At 39.3% G+C, this 27,540-nt stretch overlaps 1 protein-coding gene across 1 annotated transcript in view; it reads right to left on the reverse strand.

Annotated features, from left to right (window-relative positions):
• Positions 1-27,540, reverse strand: part of CAMK4 (calcium/calmodulin dependent protein kinase IV) — a 139,023-nt gene that overhangs the window by 62,146 nt on the left and 49,337 nt on the right. The window contains exon 2 of the mRNA XM_074533416.1: positions 17,706-17,784. Coding sequence (XP_074389517.1) covers positions 17,706-17,784 — 79 coding nt within the window. The remainder of the gene's footprint in view (positions 1-17,705; positions 17,785-27,540) is intronic.

Raw genomic sequence — 27,540 nt, forward strand, 5'->3', positions numbered from 1 at the left:
GATTTCTACTTAAATGATTACTCTGTGTGAAAAACGTTACTTCTGTAATGCCAGGTTGTGTAAACACCTGGTCAGGTGATTTTAACACTGGTGCAATTTTACTAAGCTTTATTTTCTGTATTTGCAAACTTTAAATTGCAAGTCATCAAAGGGCATTTGCCATGATAGGCCTGCAGAGCAACAACCTGCTGTGGAACACCCATGTCAATAAGAGAGGTCATTTGACAAGTAAACCCAAATCAGTTATTTATCATCCCCTCTCTACTGACCTTGAGCTTGAAGATTCCACTGTCATAGGCCAAAAAACACCAAACAAAGTTGTTAGATGGCCTGTGATTATTAAAACCCACAGCACCTATGTGTTCCCTCAGCTTACTGTGGAGGCACATGGAATGTTGAAAGGCAGCAAATCTGCAAACCTGCTTGTGGGTGCTGTACAGGCACTTCCTGGTGCTGTGGCTTCCAGGGCTCCTCAGTAAACTCTAGCAAGCAAACCAGGAGCTGTGACTGCAGCACAGATAAGCACGTGCATGCTGGCTTTAATCTAGATAAAGTACCTGCAGCAGCAAAGATCTAAAAGCTTGAACTCAGGAGCAAGAGGCAATCTAGGAATGCTGCTCCCTTAATTTATAGCAATGCATTTACATTAAAAGGGTGATCATTCCTGGATTACTCCTAGTATTTATCCCTCCAGTTATTTAACTTCAGTAGAATTAGGTATTTATGTCTTTTATAGATAGATATGTGTCTGCAACTGCCCTGTCTTTGAAATTTCATACTGATCATGCAGAAAAGGAACATTAGATTTGTATTCAGGGTACTTCTTATTTTTGAATTTCAGATTATTTTGATAAGAGATAGGAATGGAAAATTACTTAATGAAAGCTGAGATTCTTCCATGTTTCCATGCCCGAAGACGGTGAGATGGAGTAATGCTAAAAACCACTGAGATGTAAAAGTCTTGTTTCTGTGTGAATTAAATGAAACAACATAAAATGAACCACCACTTTACACAGATTAATCCAGCTGCATCTCTGCAGTATAGTACCACCCTAAAAACAGGCGGCCAATAGATGTTCTTTGTACCCTCAAACTTAGTAGAAGGCAAGAGGAAGAGCCCATTCCTCATCCTGCAAGCTCAGTCTCTGTTGTTCTCCTTCCCATGGGCACTGTAGAGGCAATGGGGCACATTTGCCCAGGTGTGACCCTCGTGCAGTGAAAACACTGTGCCCAGGCAATGGCTGTGAAGAAATCAACATCTCCTGGGAGCTTCACAGCACTGCCCATCTCAGGGAGCCTGTTCACACCAGCTCTGCACACCTCCTTAATTAATATCCCCCTTCTTGACTCACATGAAGACCTCAAATATGAGCAATTAATTCTTTATTGAACCAGCAGGTCAGGCTCTGACTATGTGCTTCTTGCACTTACGGGGAGATCACAGTGCAAAGCATTATTAGCTTGACACTTGCCCTAGGGTGACGTTAGGATGCTTGTATCCCCATTCATGTGTTCTGTTTGTGCTGGATCTATGTTCTATGCCTTCAACCCTGGCTCTGAAGAGTGAAAGTTTTGTTTGGGGTTTCTTATCAGCCTGGCGGTACACAGAGACAGGGCAGTACATTGTGCTGCTTTTGCTGTTTTGCTTTTGCTTTTTGTTTGCTCTCGCTCTTGCTTCTGCTTTGCTTCTGCTTGCTCTTGCTGCTGCTCATTACTTAGTTTAGCTAAACAGTCCAAATTTTTTCCTGGACTGTTTCTCATTTCCTTTTTTTGAACCAACTTGAGCCAGCTCCGGACTGGGACCTGGGAACACCAAGGATTTGCACCGTTTGGCTGCAGCAGCTGCCCCACCGCTGGAGGGACTGAGAGCACAGCGCCCACCCCCGAGAGAGACTCCCTGAATTTGTCATCTTTTTCAGAGTGGTGTCATCTGGTATTGTTAATTTTGTGTGCTGGGGAGTGCTTTGCCTGTTAAATAAACAGGTTCTTTCCACTTCTCTCCGAGAAATCCTTCCCAAACCGGTTGAGGGGAAAGGGGGCTGTGTGGGTTTGCTTTCTGGAGGGGCCCCTTTTGGAGGTTTCCTCCCAGATTTGCCCTAAACCAGGACACTAATAAAAGCGCTTCCAAGAAAAAGGTTTTATTTGCTCATACAGTAACTGCTCTGAAGCCTAAACCTTTCTATATTTTATGACATCAATTCCTAATTACCATTTATAATTTTGCCATTATTTTTCCTTTTCACAGTTAAGCTGAAACATTAAAACCTGTACAGACAAAGACTACACACAAGCAGAGCTGTCATTCCCTGATAGTCTAAAAGGTCTGCTCCCAACTGTCCCAACTAAACACAGGAGTGATGGGTTACCCAGGCTCTCTTAAGAGTTTTGAAGAAAAAAATAAATAGACTTGAATTTAAATAAATGTTCACAAGAATAAGGTTCAAAGAAAATATTTCCTATGCAGTTTAAGGTTTTGTTTTTCAATTTCAGAATGTCCTGAATTACAGGAATTCCAGTTTCTGCCCAGTTTATACATAAGAGTACCTTCTCACAAAATTTTTAAGTCAAGATTCAAGTATAAAACACTTCAAAGAACATTCCCGAATGTGTTTTTACATCTTCATAAAGATGGATTGAATTGAAATCATCTGATCTCATCTATGTATTGAGATAGATGTCAGTCTTCAGCCTAAGTGATAAAGACATGGAAGTTTCAAAAAGTGCTATGACAGAAAGACAGAAAACTTGGGACTTATGTGAGACTCAGCCCACTTCCCTGAATTACTCTGATGGAATTCAGTAATCAGCATGGCAGTGGACAGTAGGTAAAAGCAGAATTTTAAAAACCTGACCCTTCTGAATGAAGAGATACATCATTGTTCCAACTAGGACGTTTATTTAACAGCTGCTTTAGATAATTTGTTTATTGAATGACAATAATAGTTTCTCAAGTAAAGAATTTCTCTTATGTTTTAGTAGCTGCTCTTATTGGAACATTGCTTGACCTTCTCAGCAAGGTCTGCAGCTCTCTCTTGTGCAGCAACAACCTTTGGACTCCTAACAAACTAATATAATCTTAAAAAAACAAACAATTTGAAATAATCTTTTTGCATTTTAAACTGGCCAGATTATTCTGGCTCTGTCTGCACTCAAGCTTAACATGAGCTCCGTAGAGACCACAATAAACAACTCCATAAAGCACAACAGCAAGTGCACAGTCCTGTGATATCTTCCCTAAGCTCAGCTCAGAGTTTTCAATGGGCAGGTGTGCTGGTTTGGCTGGGATAGAGTTTATTTTCTTCAGAGTGGCTACCATAGGGTTGGGCTTTCATTGGTGCTAAAAATAGTGTGGATAATTCAGGGATGCTTTTATTATTGCTGAGCAGGGCTTGCACTGAGCCAAGGCCTTTTCTGCTTCTCATTCCAGCACATCAGGGATAAGGTTGGAGGTGCACAAGGAACTGGGAGGAGACAGAGGCAGGACGGGTGACTCTGGAAGATCAAAGGGATACTCTAGACCATGTAGCATTGTGCTCAGGACATAAAGCTGGGGGACAAAAAGGAAAGGGGTGGGGGGATAATTCAGAGTCTTCCCTAGTCACTGTTCTGGGTGATAGAGCCTTGTTTTCCTAGAGATGGCTTACCAAGCAACACAGTGAATGAATTCCTTACTTTGCTTTGCTTATGTGCACAGCTTTTGCTTTGCCTATTAAGCTGTCGGCATCTCACCCCATGAGTCATCTCACTTTTACCCTTCTGATTTTCTCCCCATCCTGCTGGGGATGAGCAAGTAAGCATCTCCATGGGGCTTAGGAGCCAGCTGGGGTTAAACAACACCAGTGGGTTACTGAGGATCTTTATTTTTACCCTACATAAGTAATTTTGTATTTTTAATAAAGGAAAAAAACCCCAAGAAAACTATTCACTACTAGAGCAACTATTTTCTGCACATATCTCCATGCTTCCAGCTTGCAACTGCAGTCCTTCAAGTGATGAATATTCCTCAGACTGAACATTATTCCTTGCATGGGAATAATGCTGGTTACATCAATGTGCCTGTATTTTTCCTGTCAGTGATTAAATGTCTGGTAGCTGTTGCCTGCAAATACCTGGGTTTGGGGAAGCTTTAAGAGACTGATCTATCTTCATGGAATAGGACTGCTAATCTGTTAAGACCAAATTGTTCCATCAAAGAAGCAACTCTACTGTTTCTGAAGAAAAGCACAGTACATTTGCAGGGAAGCCATCAGATGGATACAGAAAGTTCATGTGGCTGTATAAACTTATGGCTGGAAGCACAGTAAATAAACCCTGGCATACCAGATTAACATGCCCTGCATCTTAAAATACATGGTTCCAGTAGTAAAGGTGACCAGATGCAGGTAACATTCCCCAAAGATGCAGGATCCACAGTGAACAGATTCTGTTACTCACCCACATTAACTTGATGGTATCACCACTGAGTGAATGGATGAGTTCAGAACCACTTACAGCTTGTACAACACTGGTCATTTGCAATAACATATTTTATGTTGTATATTTATTTATGTTTATATTTATTTATGAGAGTACAAAACAAGTTATATGTTCATTAGAATAAGCCTCTTTATAGGCTACGGTCTAACTATATGACTAATTTGGTTGCTATCTCTTTCCCTGTCTCATTAACACACAGATTTCTGCAAATATGTTAGATAATTGTTGAGCAGTTTATGCAAACAAATTTAAGCTTATTAGGTATTCATGAATTGCTCACTTCAGCGATTCACTATTTATAGTGTATTACTGCCATTGTTACTGTTCCCAAAGCTGGGTGGGGGAGGACACTTTTAAGATGCAAGAACAATGTGTAAAATCAAAGGTAACTTCTTTCGGTTTTGCCAAAATAGATGCATTTATGGCTCTATTTATAAATCTGGACTTGCCATCTTCTTGTATATTCTTGCTTTTCAGCTATGACTGTTACAAATCAAAAAATTTCCTCTTTCTCACTGAAAATTTATTATTCCAGCTTTTATCCTGAGTAAGGCATCCAGTATTAAACATCTTGGCTTCTCATTCACACCATCCCTCTGAATAAACAAAGTGCCGCATAAATATTAGAAATGGAGAGCTACTTGGTGATAGGATGTTTCCTGTCATTGATGTTTTATCTTAAAAACACTCCGAATTCTCAGGAGCCCTCAGCTGCATGATAAAGATCTGGAATAAATTATATCTGCTTATATCATTAGCCAAGTGCAATGCTTGCTGCTAGTTAAGAAATTTCACATGAATAATAAGCTGGTCCTTGTTACCCTTATTATCCATCCTTTTCTCAATTCAACCTGTATGAGTCCACTGCTCCCTAATGAAGGTCTGGCACATCAAGGCTACCATTAATATCATAATCTCAATCACAGATATCAAATAATTCCATGTAATCAATGAAGCAGTTTTGTCTGGGCTGGAGTTAATTTTCTTCACAGTAACCTTTAAGGGGCTACATGCTGCACCACTCCATGTATGAGCAGTTACACAGATGGCAGGTAGGAAAGGCTTAGTTGGTGGCACGGAAGCTCAAATGAGGTTGATTTATATTCAAAATATTTCAGGTGGGATAAAAGCATGACAACGTCAGGTGCAACTGAAGTAGTGCACGTTTCCTCTTCTGAACCATCCTGGATCTCTCAGCCTGCTGCTCAAATGGCCCCTATACTAGGAGACTTGCAATGTCTGGATTCCAGTCCATTTTTCAGGCAGGTCAGCCCCAAACTCTGATAACAAGGAGTCCTTGAGCAATTTCTGTGTTGCTTGATAGTATCCAGAACATGCAATTCTATGCTTACAGGACTCATACACATGGACCACAAAGGTGCTTCTGATTTATAGGTTTTATACCTTATAATCTGAATAACTAAATAAAACAATGGAGGCTCAAAGGAAAACAGGGAAGGACTCTCATGCTGAAGATTTTCAGGGACTGAAAATGAGAAGTATTTTATATAATTGGAAGATGATACAGAGAAGCATGTAGAGATGGTGAGATGCTTAAGAAAGACAGGCAGACGTGAAAGCAAGCCTTTGTAACTAATTTAAAGAGCTTGCTTCTTAGATTAGGAACTGTGAGCTGAGATTCTCTTGTTAGCACTATGTGTCAACAAATAACACTGTAATTTACAAGACTGCTTTTGTTCCTGCGTCTCCCCAGTCCCAATGGAGGATGTCTCAGCCCCATAAATGGCAGCATGTTAACTTGCCTCCTCTGCCAAGAACTATGAGTTGTGCTGGGAAAAAAGGACAAGTGACTGAGCAGGCTGAGAGCAGAAGGAATATGCGACTTCCCTCCCCAACAGGTCACCTCAACCCATGAATTCAATGCACAAAGAGCCACAGGGTGCCTTTCATATTTGATCCTGTGCTCCCTGATGCTTCATAAAATTTAAGAGTAAATGGAGGAGATGCTGAAAGGGGACAATTTTAAGCTATGTAAATCTGAACCAGAAGAGATTTTGAATTTCAGGAGACTTTATGTCTCCCTTTATGGCCAGTGAAGTCACATGCAGATATGGTAAATCACAATACCTGACCTAAAACCTGCCTCTGTGTGATTTGGATGCAATTTTGATATATAAAAAAAGAAAAAGAAAAGAAAAAAAAATAAAAAGAAAACGAAACCTGGAATCCTTCAAGACTCCATAGGTGTGGAGATGAGAGGACAAATTTTACCTGTGAAGTAAAGGATGCAGGGGGTGGTTGTTGATTTGCTATGAACTGTGGTATCAACCGCCTGGATACAAATACAGCTCTATCTCCTGTGGTCCTCATCCATAAAACACTGAAATGCTAATGTGTGTTCTCACCATGGTGGTGCAGCTGTAACACAGAAATGGCCCAAAAAGAATAACTGAAATTAGTTACAATGGTGAAGTGAATAATTTTCCCGGACTTGTGATTAACAGATTTATGGCTTCTTATTTCTGGTAATTAGGGCTTTCATCTTGAGGAATTATGACTTTTCTCACAAACTCTTGAAAACCATATCATGGAGTTATTTTGATTCGTATTTTCTTATATTTTTACATTCAACTCCTATGTTCTTTTGACTTTGCAGTTTCTTATCTTTTTACATTCAAATCCTGCATCTACTGTGTTTACTACTCAATTCAGAAACCTACAATTATTATCATGCTATTTCTTCTTGTAGTACTGTTCTTTTATCACTTCACAAAGACATGAAACCTATATGAGTGTTATGTATCTTGCAGACAAAAATTTAAATTTCTGCAGGTTGATATTTGTGAAAGTGCTGCTTAGAAGCCCTCACAAGTTAGCACATCATGTAATAGTTGCAATTCTAACAAAAATCTGAAATCAGGATTGTCTCCAACAAATTGTAAAAGAAAGAGACTTGGATATCACAGGACTCAAAAACAAAATAATCATCTTATTAATGCTATTTCTTGTTATTTATGGAAATGTTATTTATGGAAATTTCAGCTCTTTTCAACTGTATCTACTGAAGACATACTCAGGTGGCGTTTGAAACATCTGCTTGTTAAATATATGCAAAGTGTAATGGAATAGCTTTTTGGAAATGTAGTAGTATTTGAAGACTGCACTAAATGAAGGGAGAAGAATAACAAAGGAAGTGGGATGGGTTTTTCACTTTCGTATGAAAACAAATTATTACTTTTTATTTATTTATTCAGAGTTTGGGTTTGGCTGGTGTATTGTTTGTTGGATGGGCATGGGTCTTTTGGGGTTGTTTTGTTTGGGGCTTTTTCTTAAGAAAGTCCTTTTTCAGTGACTTGATTTGAGAGCAAGTTTAGTTTAACAAAAACTTGTCACAAGCCTCACTCACACACACCAGTGCTGCAGCTGTCAGCTGTCACAACACTTGGCTTAGAAATTTGTATTGAACCTTAATTCTAGTCTTGAGAGATCCTCTGGTCAGGTGATGTATCCCAAGGAAATCAGACTAAGGTGCTGCCTTCCCGATTTCTCAAAGAAGCCTCTGTATCAGAGTCCTCAGATTGTCCTGCTTATACAGCTGCTGTGTTCATGTCCACCTTTGTTTTTTTATTCCTCCCTACATGCGGATCTTTTAAAAGACATAAATAAATGAAGACCACCTCAGCCAAAAAGCATATATTTTATCTGGAAAAAGGCCAGTTTGTCAAGTTAGAACATGCTGGCTACAGAACCCTTGGTAAAATAAATCCTCTCTTCTACAGATCTCAATTAGATTTGCCTCTCTGAGAGGCTACAGAGAACTCAGCTTCAGAATAATAAGCACAGGATGACACATTTTAAGTCATAAAATGTTCATTAATTTTCCAACACCTGAACTGCTAGCACTGGAGAAAGCACTATAATTTCTCATCTTCTGCCCTCTTCATATTTTATGCATACAGTTTTCCCTTAATTCATTATTCTACAGCTTAGAATCTCTCTCCCCCCAAAAAATAGCTGTCACACCTGTGATGTTTGCATCACACCATACAAATCTAAAAACAAAAACTTCCTAAAATGCAGAGGAGATACACTTCCAGAGAGCCCCAGAACAAGCTTCACAGATTCACCACTTACGCAGAAACCTGGCCTCCTCTGCTCAATCAAGGCACATCTCCAGAATTCTTTAACAGGCTGCAAACAATGAAAGGTTTCCAAAGAGGAGGGATGTAATCTCAGGATAGCTTAATATTTTCCTCTGCACCACTGTTCAGAAATGCCATCCCTTTGTAGAGTAGTGTGGAATTAAACACAGCCTCACCGAGTAAGAGTTCCTGGTCCTACTCCCCATCTCACCTCTTCATATTTATGTGCAGCCCAGGCACAGAGGTCACCAGGCGTGGGTGAAGCCATGGAGAAGACAAATCACTGCAACAGGAAAGGAGCAAAATGTGCATGGATAGGTTGGCAGAAGAATACCTGTGGCTGAGATAATTTCTCAGGGTTCCTATCAAGCAATTAAAAGCTAAAGATGTGTCATTTTTTGGGGTTTGGGTTTTTTGACCAAATTTGTCACCCAAAGGATATTATCACTCAGAACTACTTGTTCAACAGTGCAATGTATAGTGTAGGTTGAGCTTCCCTGAACAGTGTAACGAGTTGAGTTTTATATTTTTCTCTTTTTATTAGATGATCTTTGTATTTCTGAAAAATAAGCTGTGAAGATCAGAAATGACTGTTTCTGAGTACCTATAAATTTGGTAAGGAAGAAAGAAATACAATACATACTGTCAATTCTCAAAATCTTAACCAAAGTTCTGACTTACTCAAGAATAACACAGCAATTCAATCTAAATGATCACAGAAAAAAATATTATTCTATTTTAAGTGACTTTTACACAATACCTGCACTACTATGTACTGCAGATTTTAAATAATGTACATGGGGAGGGTTTTACAATAGTAGAAAGGGATTTTTTTTCCTTTCCCAAAAGTTGTCCTGACACACCCTTTTTTTTTGTTTGTCTGTTTGTTTCTTTGCATGTACTAAAATACCTAACAATTTTATTTTTCAGGTAAATTTCCACCTTCACTGACAGGTGCCTAATTTTGCAGCTTCTAGAGTAAAACTCTACTGGTAACTTAGTGCAGAAAATAAATGCTTTAGTTGTCTCTTATTTTGTAGAGAATTCAAGTGAACTTCTTTGTCCTACTTTAGACACTATGCATTTGATGTATTTCTACTCAAACCTCATTTCTTTTGGATTGTAGTGAAGCAGAAAATGGAAGCCAGACTCTCCTTACATGAGGGAAATCTGAAAATAAGCAGTGGAAATTTAAAGTTTTACTGCCTTATTTCTTTATTCAAGGTAATTTTGACTCAATTTTTTTTTTTTGGTCTCCCAGTAAAACCATGAGAATGTGAACTGCATATGTATATCCATATGAGATGATGACAGGGATGAAGAAAAATGAGAAAACCAGGAAAAATAACAGGTAGTACTGCAGGTGGAGTGGTGATTAAGTGGTAGTTAAGAAATTACTGTTTGCCTTTAATTACCAGGCAGTGGCCTGTGTGGTGTGCATGTGTATGTGTGTGTATGTGAATAAATTACTGAAGAAAATGTGTGAGCTAGTGGACAAAAATAGTCTTTTTTATTGTGTACTGATGTACAGTGGTGTGCAGTTGACTGTTTTCATGCAGAGTTACATGTGACACAATTCTTTCTCTTTTTTAGAAAAAATTGAAAGAAGATCAGAATATTACACATTAATACAATGTGAGGAAAAACATGACCTTAAATGAGCATATGAATGTGAATATATACCACACATTTCTAACCTGAAGAAAATAGGATACTGCCTTAGCATGTCATACAAATTTGTGTTTTATGTCAGGCTCTTGCTTTTTTGCCTGCTAAACTTCATCACTCATAACTATCTGTCCACTATGAGTACTGACAGTTACTGCACCAATGGAGGTGGATAGATTAAATATAGATATAGATAAATATAGATAGATATAGATATAGATAGCTATATAAATATAGATATATACACATAGATGTGTGTATGCGTGTGTGTGTATATATATACATCCATATATAAAGTTTATAGAGAAACAGGCATATGGAGGAAGGAGGCACTTAAAATATAAATCACATAGGACCACATGGCAATAAAAAGAAGGCTTAATTTTACACCTACAAACATACATAATTTTCTCCTGAAGTTAATATAGGAACAATTTACTAATTCTGGTTATGCCAATGTGATACACAAATGTCTGCCCATTCCTCCCCTGCCCCTTCCACCCTGATGCTTGTCTTCTTAATCAGTTGGGAAGGCCCAGCCAAAAGCAGTGTTCCCTCGAGAGACAAAACTAAACATTTCCATGAGCCTCTTGATAACCACTTAATACCACAAATTCACTGCAACAGAAAATGAAAAACTCAGCCAAATATATTCCCTGTGGAGTTGGGAATACATAAGAGTTTTAAATCCATGTCATATTAATACATGCATAATCTTCTAGGGTGCATATATAGGTGTTTGTATATTTGTGTCTCTAAAACATCATACATGCTTAGATATATATATATATATATATATATATATATATATATATATATATCTCACAGAATCACTTGGGATGAAAAGACTTCCAGGATGATCAAATCATGTCTTTGACCAATCTCCACTTTGTCCAGGAGACAGGACCACTGAGTGCCACATTGTCATTTCTTGAATACACCTCCAGGGATGGTGCTTCCACCATATCCCTGGGCAGCTCATTCCAATGTCTAATCACACTTCTGTGAAGAAATTCCTCCTAACGTCCAGCTGTAAGCTCCCCAGCTGCAGTTAGAGGCCATTTACTTTCATCCTGTCTCTTGTTACCTGGGAGAAGGGGACGACCCTCATTCCACTACAATCTCCATTCAGACAGTTTTAGAGAGCAAGGTCATCTGAGCCTCTTTTTCTCCAAGCTAAATACACTCACATTCCTCACCTACTCCTCAAAGGACTTAATCTCCTTTCCCAGCTCTGTTCCCTTATTGGGCACTTCAATGTCTCTCTTGCAGTGAGGGAGCCAGAACTGGACAGCAGGTTTGAGATGCAGCCCCAGCAGTGCCAGCACAGGGGTACGGTCACTGCCCTGTCCTTGCTGCCCCACTATTGCTCACCCCAGCCAGGTGCCCTTGGCCTTCTTGGCCACCTGGGCACAGCTGACTCAGGTTCAGCTCCTCTTGACCAGCTCCCCCAGGTCCTTTCCCACCAGGCAGATTTCCAGACATTTTTCCCCCAGCCCATAGAGCTGAAGGGGTTGTTGTAACCCAAGAGCAGGACCTGGGACTTGGTCTTATAGAGCCTCATACAAGTGGCCTTGGCCTATCAATCCAGCTTGACCAGATCCCTCTGCAGAGCCTTCCTGCCCTCCAGCAGATCAACACTCTAATCTAACTTAGTCTTATCCATGACCTTATGGAAGGTGCAACTGACCCCCTCATCCAGATCATCAATGAAGATATTACACAGAACTGGGCCCAGCACTCCAGCACTGATCATGGGGCCACCACCAGTGACCAGAGGCCAGCCGGACCCAGCACCATTCAGCACCATTCTCTGGGCCCGGCAACCAAACAGTTCCTATCCCAGCCAAGAGTGCTCCTGTCTAAGGCATGGGCTGCCAGCTTTTCCAGGAGAGTTCTGTGGGAGACAGTGCCAAAGGCTTTGCTGAAGTCCAGGTAGACACATCCACATTCACACCCCCTTTCCTGCAGACCACCTGCTCATGAAAGGAGATCAGGTTGGCCAGGCAGGATGTGCCATTCCCAAACCCCTGCTGGCTGTGCCTGATCGCCCGCACTGTATTTGCTGTGTGATTGTATCCAAAATGATCTTCTCCATCATGTTCCCTGGCACCATGGTCTAGCTCACAGGCCTGTACTTCCCTGCATCTATTTTCCTGCCCTTCTTGTGGATGGACATCACATTAGCCAACCTCCAAATCATCTGGGGCCTTCCCAGTTAGATAGGATTGATGATCAGTGAGGCAGAGCAGCTTGGCAAACTCCTTCTCTAGCTCCCTCAGCACCCTTGGATGAATCCCACCTGGTCCCGTGGACTTGTGAGTGTCTCAGTGGCTCCCTCCTGCTGGACTGCACAGGGTCTGTTCTGCTCTCTGTCCCTGTCTGCCAGCTGGGGCTGGTTCCCTGAGGATAATCAGGCCTTACTGTTGAGGTCTGAGGCAAAGAAGGCATCTGAGCCTTTTCCTCATTCTTGGTTCCAGTGTTTGTCTGTGCATCCAGTCAAGGATGGAGATTTTCACTGGCCCCATTTTTGTTGTTGATGTATTTATAAAAACACTTTCTATTACCTTTCACAGCAGTGGCCAGATTGAGTTCCATTTGAGCTTTCACCTTTCTAATTTTTTCTTTACATCACCGGTGACATCACCGTACTCTTCCTGAGTTGCCTGTCCCTTCTTCCCCAATGTATATATATATATATATATGTATACACATTGTGTATATTTATTTATTTATATATTTATATGTATACATGTGTGGGCGTCTACATGTACATGTGCAAACACTAATGCAGTTGAGACTTTTTAGATGTGGCTTATAGACCACTATGATCTCCTTCAGAGATCATAGTGGTCTATACTGAAACTTAACTCCAGATATCCAACCCCAATTATCCACAAGGGAAGCCTATTACCTTTGCATTTGCTCACTCTCCTTTCTGATCCACAGACCCAAAATATCTGCTGTCTTCAAATCATGTAACTCATTTGTACAGTTGTATTAATCCCAGCCCAACTCTTTCCAGAGTATGTATTGCTTGAAAACTGTTGCTCTGTTTCAGATCTGAGAAAAAATTTGATGGGCCTGAACATTTGTCTGAATTTGAATATCAACCAATCTGCACAAAGAATGCTGGTTTTGATAAAAGTGCCACAGAAGTATTATTTAAGCATCACAAACTGTGTGAGGGAGGAGGTCCACACATAAAAAAGAAGGAAATCTAAATGAAAATTTTCCAAAACAGTCTCTATACTTGTATGTCTCATTGACTGAGACAGACAGGGTCTAATACTTCATAATACTTAATTGTGCTTAGGGGATAGTACATATCAATCAGAACTGAGAAATATTAACCAGGCTTCATTCAAAGCATTGCTGAGAAGCAAATAAAATAAATATTATCTTATTTTTATGGATGAAAAAGTTGAAACCAAAAGAAATACTGGGAACAAGCCAGGACCAAGGCTACAGACAATCCAGCTCAAGAATCTTATCGTCCTTTCAGCAGAGCATGTTGCTTTATTGCAGTGGCAACTCCAAAATTACTTCAGTTGCAGTAGTTAGCACTTGGTAGACCTACAATGTAGGCAGGCACTTGGTGTCTTAGTTTAGAAACCATGCAGCAGAGTCCATCTGTTCTCATCACTATTTTTAAAGCAACTTGTCCAGACTCAGGCAGGAAATTAAAGGCAGAGGTGGATCTAATTTCTTGGAAGGCATTCACCTACCCAGATTCTTACCCCAGACTGCTTAGCTTCCTCAAAACACACCAAAATGTGGAAAAACAGATAAGAGACTTCATGTAAAAAATACCACATATATATGTTGCTTCCTCAGAGAACTTCATTCTTCCAATATGATCCACATGCTGTATGTTGTTTGCAGCAATGACCACTCCAGAATGACTGGTTGTAAATATCACATAATTTTTAAATCTCAGTTTAAGAGTGGTAAGAATATTTTTTGTAAAGTGTATCCTAAAGATAGTTCACTTTTCTGTAGCACTGAGTCATCAAGGAGTGGTAAAATGCATAGTAAAAAGCAAAATAATCTCATATTTGCAATTGCAAGTGCGAAAGTTCATCATGGTACTCTGCTCCTTTGATGACTTTTTCTGAAGTGCAATATGATCTGCTTTTGCTTCTTTCTTGCTTCATGAAATAGATTTCCCCCAAAAGAAAAGACATGGTTCATATCTTTACATTTACCACCTGTGTCGAATTTAAAAGACCTGCTAAACATAGCAAATGAGCAGGCAATACATTTCAGTTGTGCCCAGGAACTAAGCACAAAGGTTAGATGAGGAAATCACAGGTAATATTTTTGTCTGCTTATCGTCTGACCATAGATGTTGGGTTTTAAACTTTTTTTTGGTAGCTCTTAAGAACCATTACAAATTTTATTTCTTATATGTTATTGGAGAGTGTCTCTCCTGCTAATTCAAAAATCAGCTTTTCTTTGGACCTCTTCAATCCTTCTGACAGTTGTCTTTCAGCAGCTCTAGAAGCTAAAGTTCTAACTTGCCTCTAAGTTTCCCAACTAATTTTTATTTTTAAGGATTTTAAACTACTCCTAAACTTGGGCTTGACAAAACTAAAATCAACAGAAAATGGAAGCATTCTGCTCCAATAATTTTGAAGCAGTAAAAACCCATTTTTCTTCCTCCCTTTGAAATTGTAGAAAATTTGTATAAATAGTTAAGAAGTATTAAACCTCTCAACAGAAATATAATATTATGAACGCTTTCTTTTATTTTAGTCACACAGATAGGTTTGTATAAATGTTTTGTTCTGTTACTCTTTGATGGTTTAGCCCCTACAAAAAACCCCTAAAGCACAGATGAAATCATCCACATCCCCCAGACCCCTCAAAAATTAGCGAATAATCTACTACTGTTTTATTAAACAAGGTGGTAAAAAATGTATTAATTGCAGAACATCCTAGGAACTCAAAACCCTGTACAAGCATGTGTTCTCAGAACTGGATGATAGGTCTTGCCCAAAATTTTATTTGCTCTTAAATAAGAATGTATTATTCATGCAAAATGAAAAATTACTCATTCTGTTTAAATGAAAAGAACACTGATAGCTATTTCATGTTTCTTGCAGTCTGTTCCTAGAGGACTACTTCAATCCTAAAGGATCTATGTTCTTACCAAAGCTGTTCCCATGGGACAGAAAAGTAATCATTTCTAATACTTTACTTCAAATTACAGCATTTCAGTGATCATCACTCAAAAATCTGGAGCTGCCCATCAGCCAGCAGCCTCCTAATCACACATCACTTGTCATCACTTCCAGAGCAATCTGGACCACCCTATCCCTGTCCCTCACCCTGTTTTTACAGACCTCTTCCTTAGTCAGTCTTGTTTGAAGCAGCAGACTAGTTCCATTCAGATAGTCTGTTTGAATGGAAAAACCAAGAGTATTTGCTCTTTTGTCATCTTCCTTTGTCTTCTAATTTCAACCCATGTGCTCTTCAGAGCTCCCTTATGTACATTTACAAATGGAATTGAAGAAATGGGACTCAACCAAAAAAACAATCACAGGCTCCTCTTCTTTTCCTCCCATCCCTTTACCTCTAGTATTGAACTGCCATCGTTTTTTCTAATTGTTTTCAAAAAGGGAACAGGAAACAAGCTGATCAACATTTTAATACACGACTTGGCTCACACATGATTATTTTTTATACTGAGACACTCTGAGCAAAGATCAGACCTCCTGCTGTAAGAACACTCTAACATGGGTGGTTCAGTCCCTGTGAAAATAATAACATCTCCAAATTGGTCAGACACAAGCAGTGGCACATCCTTAAAGCATTGTCTCCCATGTTCTCATTTACACAGAAAAGCTCATTTGTCTAAGAGGATTACTTGTTTTCATAGCAAAACATCCCAAAGTGCATCAGTTACAGTGGGAACAACTCAGCTCTGTGAACTGCTTAACCATACTGCTAACATAACCAAGGCTGCATTAAGTGAAATATATATTATTGCTGATGTAAAACCAACTTTCATAACTATAGTCTTTTCCTTAGGTGCCATTAAAAAAAAAATCAAATCTGTGCTACAGCAAGTCTACCAAAGCCTAAACTGACTAGTTTCAGATGCAGAAAAATAGATCTAGCATAAATACATAAATATGACAATTGTAAACATGAATTAATTTCCATGAAAGCAAAAAAAAATCAAAAGGCAGGGAAATATTTTTAAGAAATGTATTCTTCCTATTGCATTTCAGAATGAGAAGTTTGGACAGTATACTCCTAAAACATTATGAGAATCTCCGGCATAATGAACAGATGAAAGCTCAAAAATTCTCTGCCCTTTCATAGGGCACAAGCTGCAGCAATGCACATGTTCTGCTTCTTCCAGTGTACCAGATGCAAATTCAAAAGCAGCACACACAACTGAATATTTGTGCCAGTTTAAACCTTGGCTTGCGTTCAAAGATGACAAATTAATGCCAACATTTTACTCATGTGAAACCCACTCATTACACCTTGCACTGAGACCACCAGTGGAGCCACCATTTGGACATGATTATGCCAACCCACCCATCCTTATGTTTCTACATGTGAACGTTCCTGAACATCATGGAATAATGAATGTTCTAAGGCTGGGGTAAATTGTGTGTTTCAAAACCATTTGTGAATCAAAACCATTCATGAAAAGATACCATGTACATGCCTCACAGCTTGCCTGCTTTCTCTCAGACTTCTCTTTCCATCCTAGGAATATGAACTGCTCTACCTCATGCCCCACAGTGTCTTTCTGCATAAAGTCTCTCAGTCCATAGCTTGCCTTTCTTCTCTTAGTCTCTCTTCTTGCTTTCCACTATCTATTTTTCAGAACACACAAAAAGAGCTGTAGTATAAGTGTGACATATATGGAATTCTAAAAATAAATTGTAACCTCAACTGGTTCTCTAGCAATTTCATAGTGGTAAAAAAACCCACTACAATGTATTTAATTTTACTGAGGTTTGAGTTTGTGTTTTAAATCAGTTTCTGAAAAAAGATTAATTGTGTCATGGCCTTTTTTGAGCAAAACAATGTATTACATCAAAGACAAAACACTGAATATTTAAATTTTTCAAGGTGTCCTGTTTTGTTTTTTTCATGAAAGAAAAAGACATTTTTTTTCTCAACATTTTTTGCCAAGTCCAAATGTATACGGACAATACCAGCTGAAGGTACAAGCCAGATTTGTGGGGATAGGCATTCCCTCTACTGTACTGTTACTTCTAACAGCTGTTTTGGTGATGAGGAGCCAAAGCTCACTCATGGAAAATACGAGTTCAGCAGTTTATAATCCTAAATCTAGGACATTTTCCCCACATGAATAAACTGCACCAAAAAAAAACAAAAAAAGGCCAAAAAAAAAAAAAAGAAAAAAACGCCCAGAGAACATCCCAATCATATTCCAAAGCAAAGCAAAACAAAACAAAAATGACTTACTGTCTTCTTCAACATTTTGACGGCGTAAGGTTTCTGGGTCCCTTTCTGCCTGCATCTGTAGACAATGGATGTAGCCCCACTAAATTTAAAATAATAAAAAAAAAAAAAGGAAGAATAGTTGGGTTGTACATACAACTCTTCGAATCTGTCAACAAACAGAGTTGCCTACATTTTCTATTCCTCCCAGTTTGGGCAAAACTATCTCATTCTTCCCCACAGATGCAATAAACCCTCCCCCCCAAAATCCAAGAAGTGTCAAACCCCCTCTGTATTCAACCAGAGCACTTCAGCAGTCACTCAGCCAACAGAAGTTGCAAGAGTTTATCATCCTTCTTGGCCACACTTTTCTGTCTCATGGCTATCCCTGGATGTTTCCTTGGATCATCAAGTCACCACATCTTGTCTTTGTTAAGGCAACACACCTGCAACAATAACTTATATTGGGGGGCCTGCTCACTAATTGCTGATGACAGCAATGGTGAAACAGAAAATTTTTGTGCTGCTCCTTGCCCACTGGACCAAAAGACCAAATTTGGCACCAAATGGAGGAGGCAGCATTTTAGGTTAATTCAGTGGAAACTGGTGGGACTTGTTCACAGCAAAAGTGGACTGAGCTTACATCTTCCCTTTGCCTTCAAGGTGTAACTATTTGAATGTGAGAAGTCTGAGCACTCATAAAATTATGGCTCTGCTGGATGGAAGGCACTTCTCTGAGTGCATAGCTGGGGCAGATGGTCTCCAGAGGGAGGGTCAACTTGCTGTGCTTTACTTGTTGCTGTCAAGGAAGGGCTCTGTACTCTGTGAATTACTCAAAGAGAGGTTGCAACCTCTGGTAAGCTCATACTAGTTACAAACCATCCAGATACCTTTGTTTTCTACCCAAAATAGATGCACTGAAGCACCATCACTGAACTTAAGGGATTTTTGGAAACTTCCTTCCCTCAGACCCACTCCAAGACTCAGCACTTCTAAGTAGCTGCATATTTTTAAGGTAGAGAGGACTGCAGTTGTCATATATGACCTCCTGAACAACCACTGCAGAACCACAGCAGCTCTGCAGTGAGCGAATTCTCATGCATACCAGATGCCAAATTGCACTGCAGATCCCTCTGAACCAGGAGGAACCCATCTCAGTGAGTCTACAGGAGACAACCATCACAGGAACAGCTTTTTTTTAAACAGTAGAATGGCATAGCCATGCTTGACCATAAGAATAAAGCTGTGGCACAAGGTTCATTATTATAGGTGCTGTACAAAACTGCCATGGGTGCCCTGCTCTTCTCCCTCCTCAGCATGGGCCAGACAGGTGCCATACAATGCTCTGAGTAGTAGGCACATCCCTATTTTCATAATTTCACGAGTGGGCACAAGAACTAGCAATTGATTGAGAAGATTTATTTCAGAAAGCCCTCTTCATAAGGAAAGGTCACCTGTGGCAAGGGTTGTGAAGCTCAGTCATCTGAGGGCTTCTCTGCACCACATATAAATTAATCTTCACTTCATCTCAAATGCTAAAATGATTTGTCTCTCTTCAAAGTATATTGATAAACGTGTGGGAGTACTGAGAGCTTCAGTGACTCCCAGAATCATTACATGAATTTAATTAGATCTCCTCTCCTTAGCCAAGTCTCCAAAGACTCTATTTAGCAAGAAGAAAAAAATATATCACATTAAAAAAACCCCTCACATCTTTTAAATACAACAAAACTGTTAAAAGACAGAATTCTAAGAATGTGCTGTGGTAAGGTTTATATCTCCAGTACTTCACTGCAAGATTGCAATGGGGAAGTCAGTGCATAAACTGCAAATCATTGATGTACCCTGCTTCACATACACAAGTGCAGTGCAAACATTAAACTCATTAGTTTACATATGTCCTTACAAAGTAGGCAGCAAACTTTCTAGAAATTATTGTATTTGGGTGAGGGCAGAATTAGAGAAGCTATTTAACAGCAGTTATTAATCCAAATAAATAGATGATAATTCCTGTACAAATCTCTCAATGCTCACTGCTGCTGTGGCAATGGAAGGCAGACCCTGTCTCTGAGTAAAACTACTGTCAGTGTTTGCATCACCAGTTTGCAAAGTCTTCCATGTAAATAAGAGCCTAGCCAGTAGAACACCCCAGATTATTTCATTGTCTTAGTGATGAGATGGACATCTCCACCAGTAAGGGAAGATAACATCACTCCACCTTTTACAGCTCATTTGACTGTACCCAAACCTGGAAGACAGGCAGCATAATGCTTGAAAGAGATGTCAGACAGTCCAGAGAGATACTCCAGTCGAGCAGTTTGACATCAGGCTCATTAGCCAATATTCAAAACACAAACAAAGGTGCTACTTTGGAATTTACTCTCTATTGTACAGATTTCTGCATATCCCTGCAGTCCTAATTTGGTGTAAAATTGATGAAAAGGCATGGCAAGACTTGGGAACACTTTGAAAGATTTTGCTTCTGATTTACATGGCTTTGCCCAGCTCTCACAAGCCAGGAGAGAAAACACCTAACATTAGCTAACAACCAGCTCTACTCCTCTTCCAGGCAGAAACCAGTACAGGAAATCAGGAACAGGATGGCAACCTGCTCACACCACATCTGAGGCTAAACAGCAGAGAGCCATTACTAGTATGGACCTCATTCCTTGCTTCTTTGTTGGTAAGAGGGTATCTTCACTCCTTCACAGTTTAAATTAAAAAAAAAAGGTAGTGAGGAGTGGGGAGGAGTGGTGCAAGCAGAAATCAGCCTATGGAACTAAATGTAAATGCACAAACAGAACAGCCTCATGTAAATCTAGGTGGTTTGCTTCGCTTCTTTCTTTGGCTTCCTGCTGGAGCTTTCTGCTGAATCAGCACATGCAGCTTTCCCAAGTGACTGTGTGACTTGGAAGGTCACCAACTGGAGCAATTCAAGCTTTCATCATCAAAGAGCAGTGGGAAGATACAGCTGCAAGATTCTCATGTGAACCTGAAACATAGAGAGCTGCTAATTGTAACCTCTTGCCCCTACCCTAAGGTTTTCGCAACATCAAACCTTGACTGCCCTCACTCTGCTTCTGAGAACCTCCTCTCGAATTTGCATCAACTGAAAACTTCATTGATACGTTTTGTCAGACTGCACAAATATACAGAAACCAGGAATCCTTGTGGCAACATGCCACTTCCCTTGGAAATGGAATTCATGGCCAGACGGGCAGACCTGCACCCTCCCAATGTCCCAATTTCTGCAAGGGGTGTTTGCCTTGTCTGAATGATAAATGTAAATACTGCTATAGAAAGAGATCACCCATACCTCAACAGTTAAGGCACTTATTTGATAAGAAGCAGACAACAGCACTAGAGACTATTTAATCCAACCCCATTACCAGTTTAAATGGGAGTAACTGAGAGGGCCCTGAGCTCAAACAGCTGATAATCACTTGCAGAAGTGCATTGCAGAGTATGACTGACAAGTGACCCATTACCAGTTCAGGCTAGAAACCAGAAATCATGTCTCCCATATTCCACAAGATTACTCACTGTACTGTGTTTGCCTATTCAGAATTGATTCGGTCAGCTTTTGCCTCTTTGCATTTAGTGAATATAGACAAATATGTATGTCTTTGCATACACATTTATATGCAATACTTATTATATATATTTGTGTTTGTTAGTGTGCCTTTATTTACTTCTAACCAAAATTAGGCTTAAAGGAGCATCCAGCAGCAGGTTTTTTGTACCTTTGCCTGGAAACAGTCTACCTGAATTCAAAACATAATTTATTTGAAATTGGCTGGAATAAGAAAAATAGGGGGGAAAAAAAAGGAAAAATAAAAAAAAAGGAAAGGAAAAAAGGCATATTCTTGTATTCTTGGAATGTGTAGTTGGCAAAGTTAGAGAATAGTAATTAGAACTGTTGAAAATATTGCCATTCTCCTTTACTCTCATATGTATTTCAGTCTGAAAATCTGCTTAATGATTCTGTTATTCTGTTAAAGATTTACCTTTAAAAGCCCAGGTAAAACTGTGATCATGCTAAAGAAGAAAAGCAACAACAAGAGATCATTTTATTGTGAAGATGCCAAATGCTTTACTACAAAAACGTGTTTATATATATATATATATATATATATATATATATATATATATATATATATATATATCAGAAAAAACCTGAAAATCATTTATACATCTTTACTGTTTGGTCATAATGCACAACAAAAACACTCACTTTTGTGATGCCACCTACAATGCAGACAATGACAACACATAAGAAAGCTCATTATGTCCTGTGCATGGAATGTATCACAGCTGAGGCACACACAGCCCAGTATGAGCACAGAAATAGTTTTCCTGAAGTACAATACTTCGGTGGCATGATAAATTCACTCACCAATTAGTCAACCAATGTAATTGTGTGCCACTAAATACATCAAAATAGACTCAAATTCAATAACTGGCCTCTGCATGTGTGTTGTCCAAGACATGATTTTGAAAAGTGCTTTTAAAATATTTAAAATGTGCAAAACCTTCTGCCTCCTCCCCACCCACCTCTCAATATACAATTGGTTGAGCATTCTGGATTATTTTTATTACTATTCTCAGGTGTTACTGAGCTTTCAATGATTTCAGAAGGACACTGTTTCAAAGGCTGGGCAGCAGCACCACAGTGCCCTGCCTGTGCTAAGGATTCCAGACAGCAAGACTGAGAGAAAAGGCATGGCCACACCTCAAATAGATGCAGTCAAAAATAGTGGTGTCAGCACAGATGGAAGGAAGGCAGGGACGCCCAGAAGGGGTGTTAAAGAGGTGGAAGTGATCAGCAGAATTTGCACATAAAGGAGAAAATGGAATTTGCAGGATACTGCAGTGGAGCCTGGCAGAGAGAGAAAATACAAAACAAGAAAAGACAGAATTTGACCCAGTTTGGAAAAAGCCTTTTTTCCCTGAAACCCACAAAAAGCTTCTGCCTCTGAAACAGGAAAGGCAACCAAAATGAAATGCAGCCATATGTTTACTTGGCCACAGGTAGGTAGTAAAAGTAAATTCCTCGAGCTGCAGCTTTTAAAATAAAATAACACTCATTGGCAGTAATTTCACTGTAAGAAGGAAATTCAATCTTTTCAAAAGTAGGTCAGCATTTCCACACCATGCCCACTCATCCTGGTTTTTATATTGCCTTTGAATCAACTCATTACGAATACAGTCCTCAATGTAATCTCCTGTAAATTTCATTTGGATTAAATTCCTTAAGTTCTGGATTGATTTTTAAAAAATAAATTAGTTTGTGCTTCATGTAGTCAAGCAATAATTACACAATCAAGTTTGTCCAATAAAAACACTCGAAAGAATGATCGGTCCCAAGAAAACTGTACCTGGTACAAAGCCATGGAAATCTGTGCTGCCAAAACTGCAGCAAGAGATCAAAGTCCATTATAGGTTTCCACAAAGAATACTGATTTCTTTGTACAGTTTACAGAAGTATAAAGTTAAAGCTCATTAATTTATGTTTTCTTAGATGTACACTAAAGGAGCAAAATGGATTTATAGAAATGAAATTACTATTCCTGGATTCCAAATTAAACATCCTGTTGAAGTTAAAAGACTGGACAGAAAAAACAAAACTAAACAAAACAAAAATGCTCAAAACCAAACAAAAATAAAAAGAAAAAAGAAAATCTATTAACAGAGAGGAACTAAAATTAGTTTAAGAGTGCATATTCCATGGTATTACTAATATTGCCTTCACTTTAAAAAATACATTCATGTAAATTTGGAAATTCTCACAACTTGTATTTCATGGAGAAGTATCAAACAAACTCTTTTTACAGTAATCTAACAAACAATTCTTAAATTATTCAAATCTAATCTCAAAGCTTCTTCTAAATATCAATATCTACATATACAGGGCTTGCAGGCAATTGCAAACCACTGCAGCCATGCCTTTTCTCTCATTATTTCATGACTTGTAAACAGAATAGAAAATTTCACAAAACATATATCACTTAGGAGCAGCAAAAAGCCTTGGATTCCCACATACTATGAGGAATACAACAGATCTTTAATGAAGGCAAGGTTAGTGGGAAAAATGTGCATGGTTCTGAAAAGAAAATCTAATTCCAGAAATTGTGTTCCAGAGTTCTGGATGGTTTGATTTTTAGAATGCTGGGTAGATTTTCCAATATTTGAGGTGAAAAGATTTTTCAGTTTTCAGCAATTGTTTAGACTGGCCTACAAAGGCAATGCAATAGTTCAAAAAGATATTTTTTATATTCAGCCTTCACTGCACTCAGCAGATAAAAGGATCCTTAGATAAGCACAACAAAGGACCTACACCATTTAAAAAAAAAAAAAAACCAAAGTGTAATCAAACTAGTGCTTGCCAATATTCTTGAACCGGTAAATGCCACAGATAACAGTTTGTAGAACTATAATTCCTTAGACTTGGGGTAGGTTGGCTGCTGAAACACACTAATTAAAATGCAGCAGTTCAAGCCGCTCCTGCTGCGGTGGCTGGACCAGCAGCTGATAATTCCTGCTGGGACTGCAACAGCACATTTCTAACTTGCTTCCAAAGAAGCTCCTCCCTCAAGTACTGCAGGAAGTTTATAGAGGACCTCTATAAAGTTTTAAAAGGACCTCTATCCCACAGAGAGGCTAAAAACATTGTTGCACCTGGATGTAGTGTCTTTTTAAACTGCAGGAATTCAGTTAGGTGTCATGTTAGCTTCATCCATATTAACATTAGATAATTTCCCCCACATCAAATGCTAAAATTTTAAAATTTCAGTTTAGCTGGTAGGTAAATATTGAGAACAAGAAACAGACGCCCAGCACTGGATCTGACTTTACTGCCTTTCACTGAGTGGAAATAGCTGACACAAACTTACAAGCAAGCATCATTATCTCAAGCATTAATTTGAAAAGCACAGAAGCAAAACTCAAACTACACCGATATCCAGAGGTTACTGCTGTACTCTGTGTACATTGTTCCTTTGAGGTAACCCACCTTTCTGAAATCTGGGTTCCTAAAGAAAACTTCAGGTATGATTGCTGAAATGCAGATACAAGGTGAAGATTAGAGCACTTCCTACAGCACTGTGTAAGGAAAAATGTATAGAAAATACATTCACCATTTCTTCTTTTTCCTTTACCCCCTCTAATATGTTGGGTCAGACCACACATTGGAATAGCTGTATTTCTTAAAACACATGGGAGTTCTCTGTAGGAAACCCAAAGTTTTTCCTACCAAGTCTGAAAAAGGTCACTTAAACTTGGCTGAAAGTGAACTTATAATAGTGGGGAGTTCACCTTTCAACATGAAGCCCAAGAGACCCAGAAACTGATCTTGAATATTTTATATGGAAATTAGTTTTCCTTGAGAATGCTGGGGTTTTTTTCAGGGACTGGAGAGTTCTTAGCTACTCATGTCTAAGCAGTTCAATAAAATGAGGAGAGCAAAGAAAAGAAGGTGGAAGAGTGGACCAAGGGAAGCAATGCCTGCTTTTGTCCTCAGTACTGAACTCTGGACACAGTGAGGCAAATCTTCAAACACATGTGCTAACACTACGTGTGCAAGATGCAGCCCCAGATCCTTGGGCTGGCAGTCTCAAGGGTTTTCTCACAGTCACAGACAGATGCTGTGCACAGATATGATGTGACTGGCCTCCCTAAGTCCCACACAAAGCCTGACAACTGAAACTATCCAGTGAACTCACCCCTCCTGGGAATACATGTGCCTTGTTTAAAACACCATTTCAACCCCTATCTCATAAGCAGCACTTTTCTCCCCTCCTCTTAGAAGATCCTAATGAAGAATAAACATTATTTATTTAAACTTTATGAAGAGTGCATGTGAGGAGAAAAGAGTGCTGAGCAGTAAAAACTCTGTAAAACCTTCTGTGTTACAAGACTTCCTTCCTGGGCCATTGCAGAATTACCTGTCTGGTTTATTTTCCTGGTGACGTATTCCTTCACCAGGAAGTATTTTGAACAGTCTGTACTATGAGCAGGTGTCAACACCATTGATTACTGCTCTTCATGACGATCTCCAGATGCAGGAGGCAGACTGGACTTCACACTAAATGACAACATGTGGCAGCAAGAACATCCTTGCATGTTGACTCTGGTTCCCCTGGTCAAGGGAAGGGAAGCAGTGAGGAGGTTGTGGACTTCTAACAGCTTGCTCTGTACATAGGAAAGTCATCAACTGAAATCAGATAGGGAAAAATTAATGATTGTTCATGTCCGCACATTTAAATCTAGCTTTGAACAACTTTACAACCAGAAAGTTTAGGTCTAGGCATTTTATGGATTCTGAAAGCTCATGTGCCCATATGTCTCCTTAATAGCCCTCTTTTTGGTAAGTTACAAAGTTTTCTCCTTGGAGGTTTGTGTTGTGCTGAATCATCAATTCCTATGCAATGTCTTCTCTGAAATAAATAGCTTTTGCCAAGAAGTTTATGTTCAGTGGCAGCCCAGAATCCCTTAGCACAAGACAACAAAGAAAATTTTAATATATCACAGATTCAAAAGTTCTTGGGCTCTTTTTAGCTACTACGTATGTTTTCTTCTTTAAACCTCGTGGGACAGACATTTCGAATCATAAGCTATAAGACTGAAAGCCAGGCAATGCAAAATAATTTGGAGGAATACATAATATTTGACAATGCTCCCTAAATTAACAAGTTCTATAACATTTTGCATGTATCCTGATCATATTTAAATATATTCTCAAAAGATAAATTGAAATAGCTAATTTTCCATAATAGAGAGGTCTTTTAATCTGCTGCTTCTAGTATTTTTGTCACAGTCAGAAAACCCAACTTGCCATTATCATAAAAATTACCTGCAGACTTAACACAGTTGTAATTTTACAGCATTAACAAAGCTACAGAAGAAAGATGAAGCTGCAGCAGAGAGACACTGTTATTACTTATAAAACAGAAGAAAATTCTTGAGGAAGTGAAGAAGGCATATACTCTGGTGCAGGTTTTGCCAGTGAGAGTTATTTACATCAGAGTGAAAGAGTTTGCAATCCTGCCAGGCCTGGCAGCCAAATGTCAACTTACTGCAGGCACAGGGCAGGTTTCAAGTCACATCCTGTCTTCCACCAGCTTTTCCAGCTTCAGTTCTGGTGGGTGGGAAACACCTAAGCAGGTCTAGATCTTCCTTAAATGCTGGATTTATTCTACATGCACAAAGGAAAAATGCTGCATCAGTCCTTAGCTAACCCGCAGAGGCCATGGAGCCCTCCCTACCACCCACCCTGGTGCCAGGCACAAAATGGACAGAAGCTGGGATCACCACACCTTCCTTGTCAGGGACACATGCACACCATGCAGGACGGCAGTGGGATGTGCTTGGCAGCCAGGTACCCTCCAGGTTTGCTCCATCACTTCCAGTTCATCAACAGGATTGGGGAGAAGCTGGTGGGGAGCTTGACAGAAAACATTTTGGGTGTAGATGAGGACAGAGAGATCCCTTACCAGTTTGTAACATGGGCATAACTGACTTGGCTTGGAGAAATTAATTTTAATTATTGACAATTATAAACAGAGTGGAAATTGGAAAGAAAAATCTTACATTAAGACATATTTTAACCATATTATCTTCAGGCTTGGAAGGGAATGTTGTGCTTTTGTGGTGTAATTATTTATGTGGCTTTTACTTTACACTGGTGTGTACAGCCAAGTCTAAGAACATTAATGCTGCACAAAGCACTGTGTGACAGGAAGGATCTCTCCCTCTCCACTGCACAGGCAGAACCCACAGAAACATGGATCAAGCAGCCACTGTGAGGGTGGGGTTAGGCCATGAGCTCTGGAGACAGAAAGTCAGATGGGATATCCCAAAT

The sequence above is a fragment of the Zonotrichia albicollis genome, chromosome Z, assembly GCF_047830755.1.
Source record: "Zonotrichia albicollis isolate bZonAlb1 chromosome Z, bZonAlb1.hap1, whole genome shotgun sequence".
Classification (NCBI taxonomy): domain Eukaryota; kingdom Metazoa; phylum Chordata; class Aves; order Passeriformes; family Passerellidae; genus Zonotrichia; species Zonotrichia albicollis.